Raw genomic sequence first — 15,754 nt, 5'->3', positions numbered from 1 at the left:
TTACTAATTTTTAAACTTTTTTTTTTCAGGGGGTATTTAATGAAATTAATAACCTTATGGGGTCTAAAAGTAATAAAAAAATAGGGTAATATTTCTGGAATAATGTGCCAAACATTATTTGGAGAATAGGATTGTGAATATGTGCAGAAATAATAAGCCAAATATGCCCTTGAATTTATAATTTTATTTTTGTTAACAAGTGCTAGGTGGGGGGGTATTTGTAAATTAAGGGTTTTTTTTGCCATTTTAAAAACTTTGGGAGGTAAGTGTAATTTTACAAGGTACCAGAACCAGAACCAAAACCAGAACCAGAACCGTTGTTACAGGTTCCGATTCCGGTTCCAAATTTCAAGGAATCATCGGTTCCTTCAAAAAATGTAGAGTACTTGGAACCGAACACACACACACACACACACACACACACATATATATAATATATATATATATATATATATATATTATATATATATATATATATCGTGTAAACCTACTCAACAATAAAAAACGTATTTATGTCTTCTTATGAAGGGATGTGCAGATCATCATCTCCTAATTTTAATTTTATCTTAATAATCCTATGATTAGCTGATAAGCATGAAGACAAAATGACATGGAATCACGTGTTATTTACAATAATCAAATTTATATTACAGATAAACAAATTAAGTGAATAACTTTTTAATAATTTGATGAATTTCCACATATACCCTTAGATTCCTGTAGGGTATCTGACGATGGGGTATAAATATAATTACACAAAAATGCATGCAAAGAAGTGGTGACGTGGCGGGGGACCACATTTTCATTCCTTTTCATTAACTCCCATAAACTCCATTATTAAATTTCCTCTCCAATCATCCTTATCCGCTTCCAATTACACTCTTTCTTCTTCGTATTATCATTGCCCCTACTCCTATCTTTCCGGACACTTTTATTTAGAAAATATTAAAGAAATGTACATATACATATATATTTCGTGTTAAAATTTTTATTATCCGTTATTAATAAAATATGGTAATGTTACCGGCCGGTATGGTACGGATATAGACAACTGTATTGCATTATTATAACTATTTCCCTCACCTTCTGTATATAACTCGTTCGTTCCCATATCGCTCTCACTTAATAGTCTCAGCACTCGCTCTCTCTGCACTCAGAACCTAAAAAAATTCCTCTAAATCACTGAAAAAATTCATCAAATTTGGTGGCGACACAGCCAAAGTTGCTTGCGTAAAGATTCGATCCCTTTTAATCCCCCAAATTTCTTCAATTTTCTCCACTTCATTCCGAATCCTAGGGTTTATCTTCCCTTTCATAGATCTCACTTCATTTTGTCCGTATTTCGACTGCTCAGCGATGAATGTCAGGTCTTTGATTTCTGTGTTCGAGTGAGAATTTTTGTTATTGTTGTGTGATGATGGCTGCCTTGCAGAGACTAGGGCAACCCAGTGGCGGTAACTATGGGGCTTCTTGTAATGGAGCTGACGTCGCGGTGCCGGATCAATTTCCTGCTGGTTTGCGGATTCTTGTTGTGGATGATGACCATGCTTGTTTGAAAATTGTTGAGCAGATGCTTCGCCGGTGTCTCTATCAGGGTTAGTTTTTGTTTGGCTGTGGAAGAAATTGTATTCTTGAATTAATGGGGAAACTTAAATTGTTTTTAGTTACGTTGGATGTCCTTACGTGGTCTTAGTTGGGACATAATTGCTGTTTATTTAGTATTTTCAGTTGCTTGAAATAGTGTGCTTATGTGAAAACAAAAAAAAGTGTTTGAAATTGAGTGGTCAAGTGTGAATTAATTTGGGAAATTTTTTTTTATTGTTTGATTGGTTTAATTGGCTTGTTTTCATCTGTTTAATTAAGCAGTTATGGTACTTTTTATAAAGTTGAATATGGAGAGTTCTTTCTCTTCGTTTATTTGTTTATCTATTTTCTTGGGCATGAGGTTAAAAATTATAGGTGCTATTTGGTGTCTAATTTTCTTTTATGTTAGTTTGAGTGGGCTGACCTTATTCACGTGGGCAAGTTTGGATTTTCATAATTGCCTAGCAATTTGGTGGATTTGTTTCAAGTTTAATTTCAAGCAATCACTTAAACAATAATGGGAAGATTATACATATACGTCAATATAAGAAGGTTTTTAGTATGCTGTATGGCTGCTGACTCTGAAAAGACTTTGGATTTTCTTTTGGTTACCAGGATATTTTGAGATCTCTGTGTGACTGTGTGTAAAAATATCAACTATCATACATTATTGGTTCTGCATTATTTCCCATGTTCAGAATTTATGAGAAATATTTGTGGGATATTTTATTGTCGAATATGGCATAATTTTTGCAATGCTAGCTTTTGGTCAATTTATTCAAGGTTATTGTGGATTGGTTGCAGTTACAACGTGCTCCCAGGCAACTGTTGCCTTGAACACTTTAAGCAGAGTAAAGGCTGTTTTGATGTAGTGCTAAGCGATGTTCAATGCCTGATATGGATGGCTATAAACTCCTTGAACATGTTGGACTTGAAATGGATTCTGTTATCAGTAAGTATTATTTTTGTTGCTTTAATAGAATCTTATTTTGCTTCTTAAATTGACATTAAGTTAATGTTGCTTCAGTGATGTCTGCTGATGGAAGATACTCTTCTTTGAGGGGAATCAGACATGGGGCTGTGATTACTTGATTAAGCTATACGTGAGGAAGAGCTAAAAATTATGGCAGCAGTTGTCCGGAAAAAGTGGAATGAAAATAAAGACATTGAACATTCAGGAGGCAGCTTTGATGAGAATGATCGCCAAAAAAGAGCAAGTGATGAAGTTGAATACGCTTCTTCTGTTGATGAAGGAACTGAAGGAACATTGAAAGTCAGAAGAAGGAAGCATTGGTAAAGAAGAAGATGACGGTGAACTTGAAAACGATGATCCTCCACGCAAAGAAACCTCGGTGAGTGTGGTCAGTGGAAACATCAGCAGTTTGTTGGTCAGTAAATCAGCTTGGGATTGATAGTACGATACTGAAATCTTTTTTAGGTTTTCTTCAATTGATGCATTATATGTTTGGTCAAATAGGGAAGATGCTATACATTTCTTGTTCATCTCTGAAATAATTTTTGAATGTTCCTTGCTTCTATACCATTGCTGATTAAAAGCATTGCTGCTAGACAGAGGCTGTACCAAAGAGAATTCTTGAATTGATGAATGTACCTGGCTTAACTAGAGAAAATGTTGCAAGCCATTTGCAGGTTTGATTCTTACATTCAAATCAAATTTTAACCATTGCATATCTTATTCTTTTATTTAATCTCTCTTATCCTCATTAAAGAAGATGAACAGTATATATTGTAGTACATAAATTGAAAGGAAGAGGAGATGCTTTTCTTGAGTAGAAGCTTAAAATAAATCGATTAACTGAAGAAGCAAGGCATTCAGTTTTAAAGGAAAATGAGAGTTGTAAAGAAGGTCATTGCTACCAATTTTGTAAAACTGATATTGCCTTAAATTAATTTATTTAGCAAAAAACTACGTCATATTTTTGTGACATTTCTCTCTTTTTGGAGCTTAAATGTTATAGCTTGATCACATGTAATTACGACTTGCATACCCCAGGTGACAAGGAATCTAGAATTAAGTTCTAGTAGTAATTTTAGGAAGTTATCGCTTGAGAATTAAATATTTTGAACTTGTGTTGGCGGATTGTTTTTGTCCAAAGTGAGCTTCTTATTTGGGTAGAAGTAGATTCTTAACTCGACTCTACCACCCGTCTCGTTTGTTCCACTTAATCCCTATTTCATGGCCACATATCTTTCGGTAAGATGGCAAACCTTTTCCTTTACATGCATCTAGTTTTCGTTCATCGGGAAAAGCCATCTTTTCTCAACAATGTCTTTGTCATTTGATCCAATAGCATTCCGTTGGAACAGATTTGATAAATACTGATAACTCTCGGATGAAGTATTAGAATGGAAAAATCCATTAGATAATGAACGACTTAAAGTTCTTTTTTAGTCCAATTATCAATTAGAAGATTTAGTTTGTATGAATCACTATTGGTTTAATACCAATAATGGTACATTTCAATATGATAAGGATACATATGTACCCATGATTGAAAATCGTTAATACTATTTAAGACTGGCTGCCATATAAATAGGACACTGTTTTCAGTTTTAGATAGAAGACTTTGACTAATTATTGATTAGTGAATGTTGATTTTATCACCAGTCTTTGTATTGGTACATGTGATTAATGATATACTGATAGGTGTATAGAAAATAATGATTGATGGGCTGAATTGCCATTCTATAATTTCTGTCACCTGACAACCAATTGACATGTCATACTATGGATGAAAGTTGTATTTCTACTTTTGTATTTTGTTACTTACATGTAATTTCAGTAGTTGACTTAATAGGATAATACATTGCAGAAATTCAGACTATATTTGAAGAGATTAAGTGGAGTGGCTCAACAAGGAGGAATTTCTAGTACTTTTCTGGGCCGTGAACCGAATGTGAAACTTGGTTCACTTGGACGATTTGACATCCAAGCTTTGGCTGCCTCTGGACAAATTCCTCCACAAACATTAGCAGCCCTGCATGCTGAACTTTTAGGTCATCCAACAGGGAACTTAGTTACCGGATGACCAGCCAGCTCTTCTACAGCATCTCTACAAGGGTCCAAGTGTATTCCAGCTGAACAATGGTGTGACTTTTGGTCAGCCATTAATAAAATGCCATCAACATTTCAAAAAATTTCCCCAATCCATGATATCGTTTGATGATGTACCTAGGGTTTGGAGTGTGGTCACCTAATAACCTTGGTGCAGGTACACTGACATCTGGTAGCACTCTGGTGGAATGAATCCCCAAAACAGTAATATGCTGATTGATATGCTGCACCAGCAGCAGCAACAATGTCAACAGCAACATGCTACTCTATCTGGACCCAGGTTCAATTAATGTGCAACTTCTTGTCTTGTGGTCCCATCTCGGTCATCAGCCAGTTTTCAGGCAGGAAATGTTGCTTCTGTCAATCAGAATTGCAGCTATATAGAAGTCGTGTTATTGATTATAGTCTTCTTCAAGTCCAAATAACTCAGTTAATATTGGGCAAATCTCTGACTGTGATTTAAAAAACTACAGGTGTTCTTAGTGGTTACTCAGCTCCAGGTTCAATTCTCTTCTGCATCGTCTTGCTCGGTAAATGCTGATAACGGCACAAATCAGCAAGTTCATATTCAATCACTTAGAGCTGCCAGACAAGTGCCAGGACTTGTTCCTAAGTTCAGACATCCAAATTCTAATGGTGTTAAATCAGGTGAAGTGTTGATCAAGGACCATAAGAAATCTAGGATTCATTGGTAAAGGCACATTCATTCCAAGTCGCCTGGCAATTGAGAACTTGAATCACCAATGAACAACTTGAACCATGGAAAAATCTATTTGGATAATAATAGTAACAGAGTGAAGGAGGAGCCAAATATGGAATTTGTGGATAATGCGAAATTGGCGTCCCATTGTACCTCAATATACCCCAAATGATTCATGAGGTTTACAAGATTAGGTAATATTTTTCTTGGGTTCTTACTTCAATTTCTTTAACTACATATGCAGTTTATGGGAGAACAACTTGGAGATTGGTGAATGTTTAGGTGTCACCTGTGGTGAGCTCAATTTTGCTTACTTTGTGTATATAAGCTGGGAAATTAGCTCTGGAGTGGCTGAACATTATTTGATCTAGTGCCACTGTTTTCATTTTGCCCATGGTGTTCATTAATTAATAAATAAGTTTTAAGTGTAATGATGCAAGAAACTGGAAATGATGTCTATGGTCACAGTGTGTGGGGAAGTTGGGTAAATTGTATATAGTCGTGCTGTTGGGAAGTTGACTAATGCAAAGATGGTAATGGTTGGGTGATCTTCCTTTCTGTTGTGTGCATCTTACAGAACTTAAAGGAAAATATATGTACCAGACTAAAAATTTTGGTCAATCTAAATAATCTTTTGGTACCAGCATAGGTTATTTTCAACTGTTGAATTAAAGTTAGAGCACTTAACGGTAAAGTATCTGACACAGTTACTGGGGTTTGACAAATTGTCACTAGCATTTATTGCTGGTGAAGCTTAGTGGTTGGCAGGTGGTGACCCGTATTCGAGTTTCTTATGGTTATTGGTTACCACCTACTAGTATTTAATTTCATTCAATATCTCCAATTTTGAACAAAGCCGTATTGAAACAACCATAGCTAAATTATTGTTTGTTTTTCACTGTTCTTTGTTAAGTGTTTAATTCTAATTTTGATGACGACTGACAGGCTTGTGATGTGTGGGTGAGCGGATTGAAGGAAGACGAAGGTTGAAGTCTGTATTGTTTTTTAAAGGTAGATCAAATTCCTAGTGCGTGCACCAAACTCAGGTGCAGTGCAGTGGGAGTGTATAGCCTCTCAGCCAAATTACATCTGCAACTCATTTGTATATTCTATGGAGTGCTGGGAATGGCTCTGGTTCTATTGCTATACAGCATCCAGTAAAGTCTAAGTAGTGTAGTCACTGTAGTATTATTATTAGTATCTACTATCTAGGTAAAATAAGTAATGACAGACTCTCAACTTAGCTTGATTTGATCCATTCAAATTGGGGCTTCTCGCCTCGTTAACTATAAGTAGTTGTTTGTGTCTAATACTATGGAGTGCTCATTTATTCTTCATCTCTCCAAACTATCGGAATTCATCCTTATACATGTTTGTATTTCTGCTAATACTGTGATTGTTGAATGTTTCGTTGAGAGCATATCACCGCAAGAAATAAAAGCCTGGAATTATGGAAAGACAGTGACAGTTATTACAAGTGGATGCAGATTAAGAAAACGACGAGTGATAATTATGATACATTTATAGATAACATTATCCTAACATATAATGTGAATCAATGGAGATCAAGCTACCAAGTCATTCAAGCTGATAACAAATGAACAGAATAACTATACATTTTAGTAATTATAACTACCAAGAGAGTGACAGTGAATACAAATTGCAATCGGATGTCATTTGAGTGAAGCCAATCATCAAGTTGGGTTTCCAGGAAAGTTGGTTTTTGCTTTCAGTTCTTTGTTATTGAGTAACAACAGCTACCACAAACTAGTTCTCAATCCACTAGCTTCAACTCCGTTTGTCCTTTAACTATCATGTGCATTTCTTCCTTTTCGTCAACGCAACTCTTTTATTATTATTATTATTATTGTTATTATTACTTCCTACTCTCTCTTTCACTTTTCACACTTTCTTCTCTCTCTCTCTCTCTCTATACTTTCAAACACAGAAACTCAGAAAGTACTAACCTTTTTTACTCAATTTTAAATATACTTCTCTAAAACGAGCTAAATATGGAGACATGCAAAGAACTTGCTCTGACCCAGATGAGAAAATCACTTGACAACCTTGCTTCTTCTCCCGAGGTAATTGTTTGTGATTGTTCTGTACAATGCATGTGTCTTTGTTTAGTTAAGATGTTGAACTTTTCTGTCTTTAATGGGTTGGTTTGTGTTGTAGAAATATGTAGATGAAACGTTGATGAGGTTCTTGATTGCAAGGTCAATGGACCCGGAAAAGGCGGCAAAGATGTTTGTTCAGTGGCAAAAATGGAGGGCTGCTTTCGTTCCAAATGGGTTCATTTCTGAATCCGAAGTTCCGGATGAATTGGAGGCAAGGAAGATTTTTTTGCAGGAATTGTCTAAAGATCGATATCCAGTGTTGATTTGCAAAGCTAGCAGGCATTTTCCTGCTAAGGATCCTGTTCAGTTTAAGAGTAATGGATCAGATGACTTATTATCTTAATTTCTTTTTACTTTTGTTTATGGGTTGCTCATTTTATTAGATTCTGACTTGATTACTAGAATTATGCCTTTTGCTCTAGATTGTACACTAGTACACCAATATGGGCCATATATTGAATTTTTTATGAACTAGAAGTTCCAACATAAAGGTTTATGTGAGTTGGATAGTTTGGACTTTATCATTTTTGTTGGAGTCCTAGACTCATGGGGTCATAAAACATGTTTTCTTTTGTTTATTATTTTCTTTTTGCTTTTGGGGCTTCATCGTTGGCCAATTTTCATATGGAGCTGTTTGTTTATTTTGAGCTTTAGGAATATGCCGCGGCCGCCCAGATGCTATAATTTTGTGAATGTCACAATCATCAAAGTCATCTGTGCCTTATTTTTTTTTTATGGATAGGGCTCTAATTTTTAATGAATAAGGAGAGGTTAGAATATGGAATCCATTTATATAAATGAGGAGTTCGGTAAGTGACAAAAAAAGTTTCTATCTTGTAGTTAGGAAGCAGTTGAGGGAGATTTATATTGAGTATGCCAATAATTTATGGAATTGTGGGCCTGTTTATTGATCTTTATGCATTGGGCAATGGGCATTGTCAACTATTCTTGTAGTTGGCATGTATAGCCTTTTTCTTTTATAATTATTCTGGCATTTTGTTTATCTGAGAGCAGTGCTGTTTCTTACAAACTGTGATAAAGTAAATCTGAAATAGATATTGTATATCCCAGTAAAGTTGTTCCAACATTTGTCCTCATATTCCATTGCTGTTAGCAGTTTCAGTTGCTGATTTTTGCAGTGTATAAATCAATTTTCCTTCCTCAAAATAATTCCTAATCCCCTTTGATCAATAACTTTGTTTTTGTAGAAGAGAATGGAGATATCTCTGTTCTTCTTCAATCTATAATTTTCCCGAATTCTGATTCTGCATTTTTCATGCACAACAGCCTATCTGTAATTTAACCATTAAGTACTGACTGCTGAGTTATCTAATCCTCCCTTAAGCAATGCAGACAAAGTAAACCACTGATTTTTGTATTTCTCGCTTGGAATAGCTTGTCTGTTGTGTCAATGTGTTTTTGTAAAATATAAACCTTAAAAATGCAACAAATTAGATAAAAGTAGAAGTGGTTTCATAAGTGTTTTCCCATGCTGTTGTCAAGTGGTGGCCAACAATTTAATGGTTGATTAAATCCAAAACTAATCCACATGCTAAAGGATTTTCTATTTACTTTCTTAAATATATATTGAACATATCAAGTGTAGGTTAGATTGGTGTTTTTGTGAGTTCATGAAATGTTCAATATTTTTCAACTGAAGTGAGAATTAGGAAATTTATCCCCAAGATTTAGCCTAATAAAAAAAATCCTCATCAATAAATTCATGGTTTGTTTAACCCAAATATGCCTAAATTATGCTGCATTGTGCGTTGCTCAGTTGAGAATTGGCTTACCAAAGGACATGACAATGTTATAATAATATGACCTGCCCCTATTTATTATCATAACAACTGCTAGCTTATGTATTTGATTCATTTCGGTTGTCTCTTGGTGCAGAATTCGTGGTCCACCTGCTGGACAAAACGATTGTAAGGTATCAGTTAATATCAGTGAATTCTAATTTTTCCATTAATTCCAACGGTTAACTTATGAGGCCATTTTCAGGCATGGATCAACAATAGAACATCTAGGATGCATTTGGCATGTAAAATAAGGGTGGATAGGAATCCTATTGTGTTTCAGGGTGTCATTGGATGTGATATAAAGGTGACATGAGCAAATATATAATGATCTAAAGTTGGATCAGAAATTCCATTTTGTATATGTCATTTGAGTGTTAATATTGAATCTTAGTATTCTAATTTATCAAGAAATCCTATGCCCTTGTCACAGCCAATTAAACACAGGGCTCCCTTGTGTCTATGCTCAATTTTTTTTTTTTGTAAATGAGCTAATCTACAGATAGTAATTCCCCACAGTTGTCTTACGTAGTTTATATTTTCTTATAATTTGCTAGTTTTCATCTGCTTACTCTTTTTGTGTAGTTTTTATTCTTTTCAATAAGGAATTTAGAATAATATTTGTGTTTCTATTTCAGCTCCTTCAGAGGAAGAGAAATTGGAAATGAAAAGTTAATTGCCATTCTTGATCTGCAACAAATTTCATACAAGAACGTTGATGCACGTGGATTGATCACTGGGTTTCAATTTTTGCAGGTAATAGTGTAATACGTTATTTTTTCTCTCATTACAAGAAATTAGCCAGTGTGGCATATGAGAAAGATAACCATTTTAGTGCATAATGGAAAAAATAGGTAATGTGGACAATAGTTTTATAGATCATTTGCAATTTCTCCTGAGGCTTTGTTTTTGGAATTTTGATGTGGTGACATATTGGTGGTTGAGAAAATTCAGTGCTATTCATGAGCCAATACATACCAAAATTTGTCTGCGTTACAGTTTCTTTTAAGTGATACCTTGTAGAAGCTCAAGCAAAACATCATATCTCTAGAAGTTGTTCAACTTGCATTCGTGTTGCAAATATCAGGCATGGTAGATATCCTAGTTGTCATCTTGCATTGGCTTATCAAACTTGGAGGCTTGACTGTGAAGCAAATCCTAGCTTTGCAGCAAATTTTGGCTTGCTGCCATGGTGGTTTTCAACTTCAAGAGCCTTCTTTGCCCCTCATTAAATGCAGATTAGATGTTAACCTATCTGATCCAATCTGGGTCTTCATATTTTAGTATTTCATTTCTTATTTTTCCTTCTTTGAAAGACATATTTCTCCCTGGTGTAATTTTCGTATTTACATAAAATAAGACTCTTCTTATCAAAGGAATTTGTTTTAGTTGTAAAGGTCTCATGCAAACGTAAATAAGTTTCAATTAAGTTGTTGTGGTCAAAGGGATAACTATAAATCTCTTATGAGTTATCATTCACTTTTCCTCAGAATTCTTCCCAAGTATACAGTCCACAGAGTTCTTCCCAAGTATACAGTCCACTTGCTAGGAACTTGGTGTACACTGTTAATCCAAATTTGTGCCGGCTAGAACTTGATGCCACATAATACTATAATTTAACCCAGATAGAGATTAGCTAACTTCTTGTTTAATGGAACAAAATCCTCGGTCTCATGAGAAAACAGCAACTATGGAAAAATTATAGGTTACAGTGCATGTTGTTTACATCTATGGAGGTGAAAGAATTTGCTTTTTTTTTTTCTTCACAACATAGATTTATCAAGCTATTCTGAGCTCTCTACCTATCTATTTAAATAAATGCTCCAGATGATATTTGTTAAACCAAATCCTTTCCGAGCTAAATATCCATTGAAACTTCTTATTATCCTCTTTTTCTTTTCTGTTCTTTTTGCCATGCTAACTATTCATGTCGGAAACATTCCAAGTGGAAATTAATCATAATTTTAGTGTAGTTAGAGATATAGGCATAATATCTTGTCATCCAATTCAAGACAATATTAAGTCATTTGGGAAGAAAAGCTTCTTAAAGACCTCTTGATCCTTGAATGTTAGCAACTGTTGTTAGAGCTTATATATATATTAACTGATTGTAGTTTTCATCAATATTTATGTTGTCTGAGCTTCCTCATCCATGCAGGCTTACTACCCTGAACGCTTAGTGAAACTATACATCTTACATATGCCACAATTCTTTGTCAGTGTTTGGAGGATGGTTTCCCGCTTTCTAGAAAAGGCAACACTGGAGAAGGTACGTCTCACAATTCGACTTAGCTAGTCAGTATTCCTGAACTCTTTATCTGTTTATAGAATTACATTTTGATTTGAGTCTGCGGAACTGTGTCCTTGAACTGAAGCTTGTTTCGGATGATTAATGCAGGTTGTGATTGTGACAAACGAAGAAGAACAAAAGGACTTTGTGAAAGAAATCGGTGAAGAAGTTTTGCCAGAAGAATATGGCGGACAAGCAAAGTTTGTTGCTCTCCAAGACGTTACCGTACCGCCATTGGATGATGAATCCCTCAAAATGGAGTAAGACAGGTCTCTAGTTTCATCTCCTATAAATGTTAAATGTATAAATAATACTGACTCAAGCACTAGGAATCCAGTTCAACATATAGCAGCGTCTTAGAATTTGTTTGAGTAAATTACAAGCAAAGAAGAAATAAATGACGAAGATAATGACTAGCTATATCCTGCAATGTGTTGAAAATGAGTTGCTCAAATACTTAAATCAATAAAAATGTACTTCAGAGAGTTTAATCATATCATCTTACTCTGAATTTAGATAACAATTTATTTGATTGACTTGTGACAATGGTACCCATGGTTCAATTTAAACTATAAAAGAAGACCATTTTTTAGACAAAAAATCTTCAACTAGACGAGTATTATATAGTATATAGTATATGGAAAATAATATAGTTATCGAAGAATGCACACTGAATGACGTGACGCTATCTTGACCGTCGATTAATTATGAATTTTTTTTTTTAAGAAAACAGGATGACGTTATGTTATTCGGTGCATAAATTCGGTGCGTATTCTTCAATAACTGTAGTATTGCTTAGTATATACATGCCCATCAGGTAGGAAAGATTTAATCCACCCTGACGTTTTGGTCGAATAGGGTCAAGATCTTGACCTTTCATATACTAGGAAACAAAACCTTTCAAACTAATAACTGTTAATTAATTCTTAACTTCCAAACAATATTTTTTTTGATGTTGAGACTAGTGAATTTTTTGTTCCATGTGTTAACGTCATTTGGGGCTTCATCGTTGGCCAATTTTCATATGGAGCTGTTTGTTTATTTTGAGCTTAGGAATATGCCGCGGCCGCCCAGATGCTATAATTTTGTGAATGTCACAATCATCAAAGTCATCTGTGCCTTATTTTTTTTTTATGGATAGGGCTCTAATTTTTAATGAATAAGGAGAGGTTAGAAATAGGAATCATATATAAATGAGGAGTTCGGTAAGTGACAAAAAAAGTTTCTATCTGTAGTTAGGAAGCAGTTGAGGGAGATTATATTGAGTATGCCAATAATTTATGGAATGGGGGCTGTTTATTGATCTTATGCATTGGGCAAGGGCATTGTCAACTATTCTTGGTTTGGCATGTAAGCCTTTTTCTTAATAATTCTGGCATTTTGTTTATCTGAGAGCAGTGCTGTTTCTTACAAACTGTGATAAAGTAAATCTGAAAAGATATTGTATATCCCAGTAAAGTGTGTCCAACATTTGTCCTCATATTCCATTGCTGTTAGCAGTTTCAGTTGCTGATTTTTGCAGTGTATAAATCAATTTTCCCTCCTCAAAATAATTCCTAATCCCCTTGATCAATAACTTTGTTTTTTAAGAAGAGAATGGGATATCTCTGTTCTTCTTCAATCTATAATTTTCCCGAATTCTGATTCTGCGTTTTTCATGCACAACAGCCTATCTGTAATTGAACCATAAGTACTGACTGCTGAGTATCTAATCCCTCCTTAAGCAATGCAGACAAAGTAAACCCATGATTTTGTATTTCTCGCTTGGAATAGCTTGTTGTTGTGTCAATGTGTTTTTGTAAAATATAAACTTAAAAATGCAACAAATTAGATAAAGTAGAAGTGGTTTTATAAGTTTTTTCCCATGTTGTTGTCAAGTGGTGGCCAACAATTTAATGTTTATAAATCCAAAACTAATCCACAGCTAAAGGATTTTCTATTACTTTCTAAATAATATGAACAATCAAGTGTAGGTTAGATTGGTGTTTTGTGAGTTCATGAAATATTCAATATTTTTCAACTGAAGTGAGAATTAGGAAATGTATCCCCAAGATTTAGCCCAATAAAAAAAATCCTCATCAATAAATTCATGGTTTGTTTAACCCAAATGTGCCTAAATTATGCTGCATTCTGCATTGCTCAGTTGAGAATTGGCTTACAAAAGGACATGACAATGTTATAATAAATTGACCGCCCCTATTTATTATCATAACAACTGCTAGCTTATGTATTTGATTCATTCGGTTGTCTCTTGGTGCAGAATTCGTGTCTCACCTGCTGGACAAAACGATTGTAAGGTATCAGTTATATCAGTGAATTCTAATTTTCCATTATTCCAACGGTTAACTTATGAGGCCATTTTCAGGCATGGATCAACAATAGAACATCTAGGATGCATTTGGCATGTAAAATAAGGGTGGATAGGAATCCTATTGTGTTTCAGGGTGTCTTGGATGTGATTAAAAGGACATGAGCAAATATAAATGATCTAAAGTGGATCAGAAAATCCATTTTGTATAGTCATTTGAGTGTTATATTGAATCGTAGTATTCTAATTTATCAAGAAATCCTATGCCCTTGTCACAGCCATAAAACTCAGGGCTCCCTTGTTGTGTCTATGCTCAAATTTTTTTTGTAAATAAGCTAATCTACAGATAGTAATTCCCACAGTTGTCTTACGTAGTTTATATTTTTATTAATTTGCTAGTTTTCATCTGCTTACTCTTTTTGTGTAGTTTTTATTCTTTTCAATAAGGAATTTAGAATATATTGTGTTTCTATTTCAGCTCCTTCAGAGGAAGAGAAATTGGAAATGAAAAGTTAATTGCCATTCTTGATCTGCAACAAATTCATACAAGAACGTTGATGCACGGGATTGATCACTGGGTTTCAATTTTGCAGGTAATAGTGTAATACGTTATTTTTTCTCTATTACAGAAATCAATTTTGCTTTACTTTGTGTATATAAGCTGGGAAATTAGCTCTTGGAGTGGCTGAACATTTTTATTTTGATCTAGCTGCCACTGTTTTCATTTTGCCCATGGTGTGTTCATTAATTAAATAAATAAGTTTTAAGTGTAATGATGCAAGAAACTGGAAATTGTCTATGGTCACAGTGTGGGGAAGTTGGGTAAATTGTATATAGTCGTGCTGTTGGGAAGTTGGGTAAATTGTATATAGTCGTGCTGTTGGGAAGTTGACTAATGCAAAGATGGTAATGGTTGCGGGTGATTCTTCCTTCCTGTTGTGTGCATCTGACAGAACTTAAAGAAAATATAATGTACCAGACTAAAAATTTTGGTCAATCTAAATAATCTTTTGGTACCAGCATAGGTTATTTTCTAACTGTTTGATATTTAAAGTAACAGCACTTAACAGGTAAAGTATCTACTACAGTTAACTGAGGGTTTGACAAATTGTCACTAGCATTTATTGCTGGTGAAGCTTAGTGGTTGGCAGGTGGTGACCCGTATCTCGAGTTTCTTATGGTTATTGGTTACCCACCTACTAGTATTTAATTTCATTCAATATCTCCAATTTTGACCAAAGCCCGTATTTGAAACAACCATAGCTAAATTATTGTTTTTGTTTTCACTGTTCTTTGTTTAAGTGTTTAATTCTAATTTTGATTGACGACTGACAGGCTTGTGATGTGTGGGTGAGCGGATTTGAAGGAAGACGAAGGTTGAAGTCTGTATTGTTTTTTTAAAGGTAGATCAAATTCCTAGTGCGTGCACCAAACTCAGGTGCAGTGCAGTGGGAGTGTATAGCCTCTCAGCATAATTACATCTGCAACTCATTTGTATATTCTATGGAGTGCTGGGAATGGCTCTGGTTCTATTGCTATACAGCAGCATCCAGTAAAGTCTAAGTAGTGTAGTCACGGTAGTATTATTAGTATCTACTATCTAGGTAAAATAAGTAATGACAGACTCTCAACTTAGCTTGATTTGATCCATTCAAATTGGGGCGTCTCGCCTCGTTAACTATAAGTAGTTGTTTGTGTCTAATACTATGGAGTGCTCATTTATTCTTCATCTCTCCAAACTATCGGAATTTCTCTCCCCTTCATCCCTAATACATGTTTGTGTTTCTGCTAATACTGTGATTGTCGAATGCTTTGGTGAGAGCATATCAACCCAAGAAATAAAAGCCTGGAATTATGGAAAGACAGTGACAGTTATT

At 34.7% G+C, this 15,754-nt stretch overlaps 1 protein-coding gene and 1 pseudogene across 1 annotated transcript; both read left to right on the top strand.

Moving 5' to 3' along the window:
* Positions 1–1,028: 1,028 nt before the first annotated feature.
* On the top strand, positions 1,029–5,539 carry LOC116133513 (annotated as a pseudogene).
* A 1,795-nt stretch (positions 5,540–7,334) lies between these two features.
* LOC116133558 (CRAL-TRIO domain-containing protein YKL091C-like) lies at positions 7,335–11,931 on the top strand. Its single transcript, XM_031419249.1, has 6 exons — positions 7,335–7,444; positions 7,539–7,794; positions 9,377–9,413; positions 9,918–10,035; positions 11,438–11,548; positions 11,678–11,931. Exons 1-6 carry the CDS (start codon positions 7,373–7,375, stop codon positions 11,831–11,833), a joined length of 750 nt encoding a protein of 249 aa, XP_031275109.1. The 5' UTR covers positions 7,335–7,372; the 3' UTR covers positions 11,834–11,931.
* Positions 11,932–15,754: the final 3,823 nt, after the last annotated feature.

Source organism: Pistacia vera, unplaced genomic scaffold (genome assembly GCF_008641045.1).
Source record: "Pistacia vera cultivar Batoury unplaced genomic scaffold, PisVer_v2 Contig270, whole genome shotgun sequence".
Classification (NCBI taxonomy): domain Eukaryota; kingdom Viridiplantae; phylum Streptophyta; class Magnoliopsida; order Sapindales; family Anacardiaceae; genus Pistacia; species Pistacia vera.
This window is presented reverse-complemented; position numbering and strand designations above follow the sequence as displayed.

Coding starts and splice junctions, on each gene's coding strand:
- LOC116133558 (XM_031419249.1), top strand. CDS start 7,373: ATGGAGACATGCAAAGAACTTGCTCTGACCCAGATGAGAAAATCACTT. Junction 7,445..7,538: donor ACCTTGCTTCTTCTCCCGAG/GTAATTGTTTGT, acceptor TTTGTGTTGTAG/AAATATGTAGATGAAACGTT. Junction 11,549..11,677: donor AAAAGGCAACACTGGAGAAG/GTACGTCTCACA, acceptor TGATTAATGCAG/GTTGTGATTGTGACAAACGA.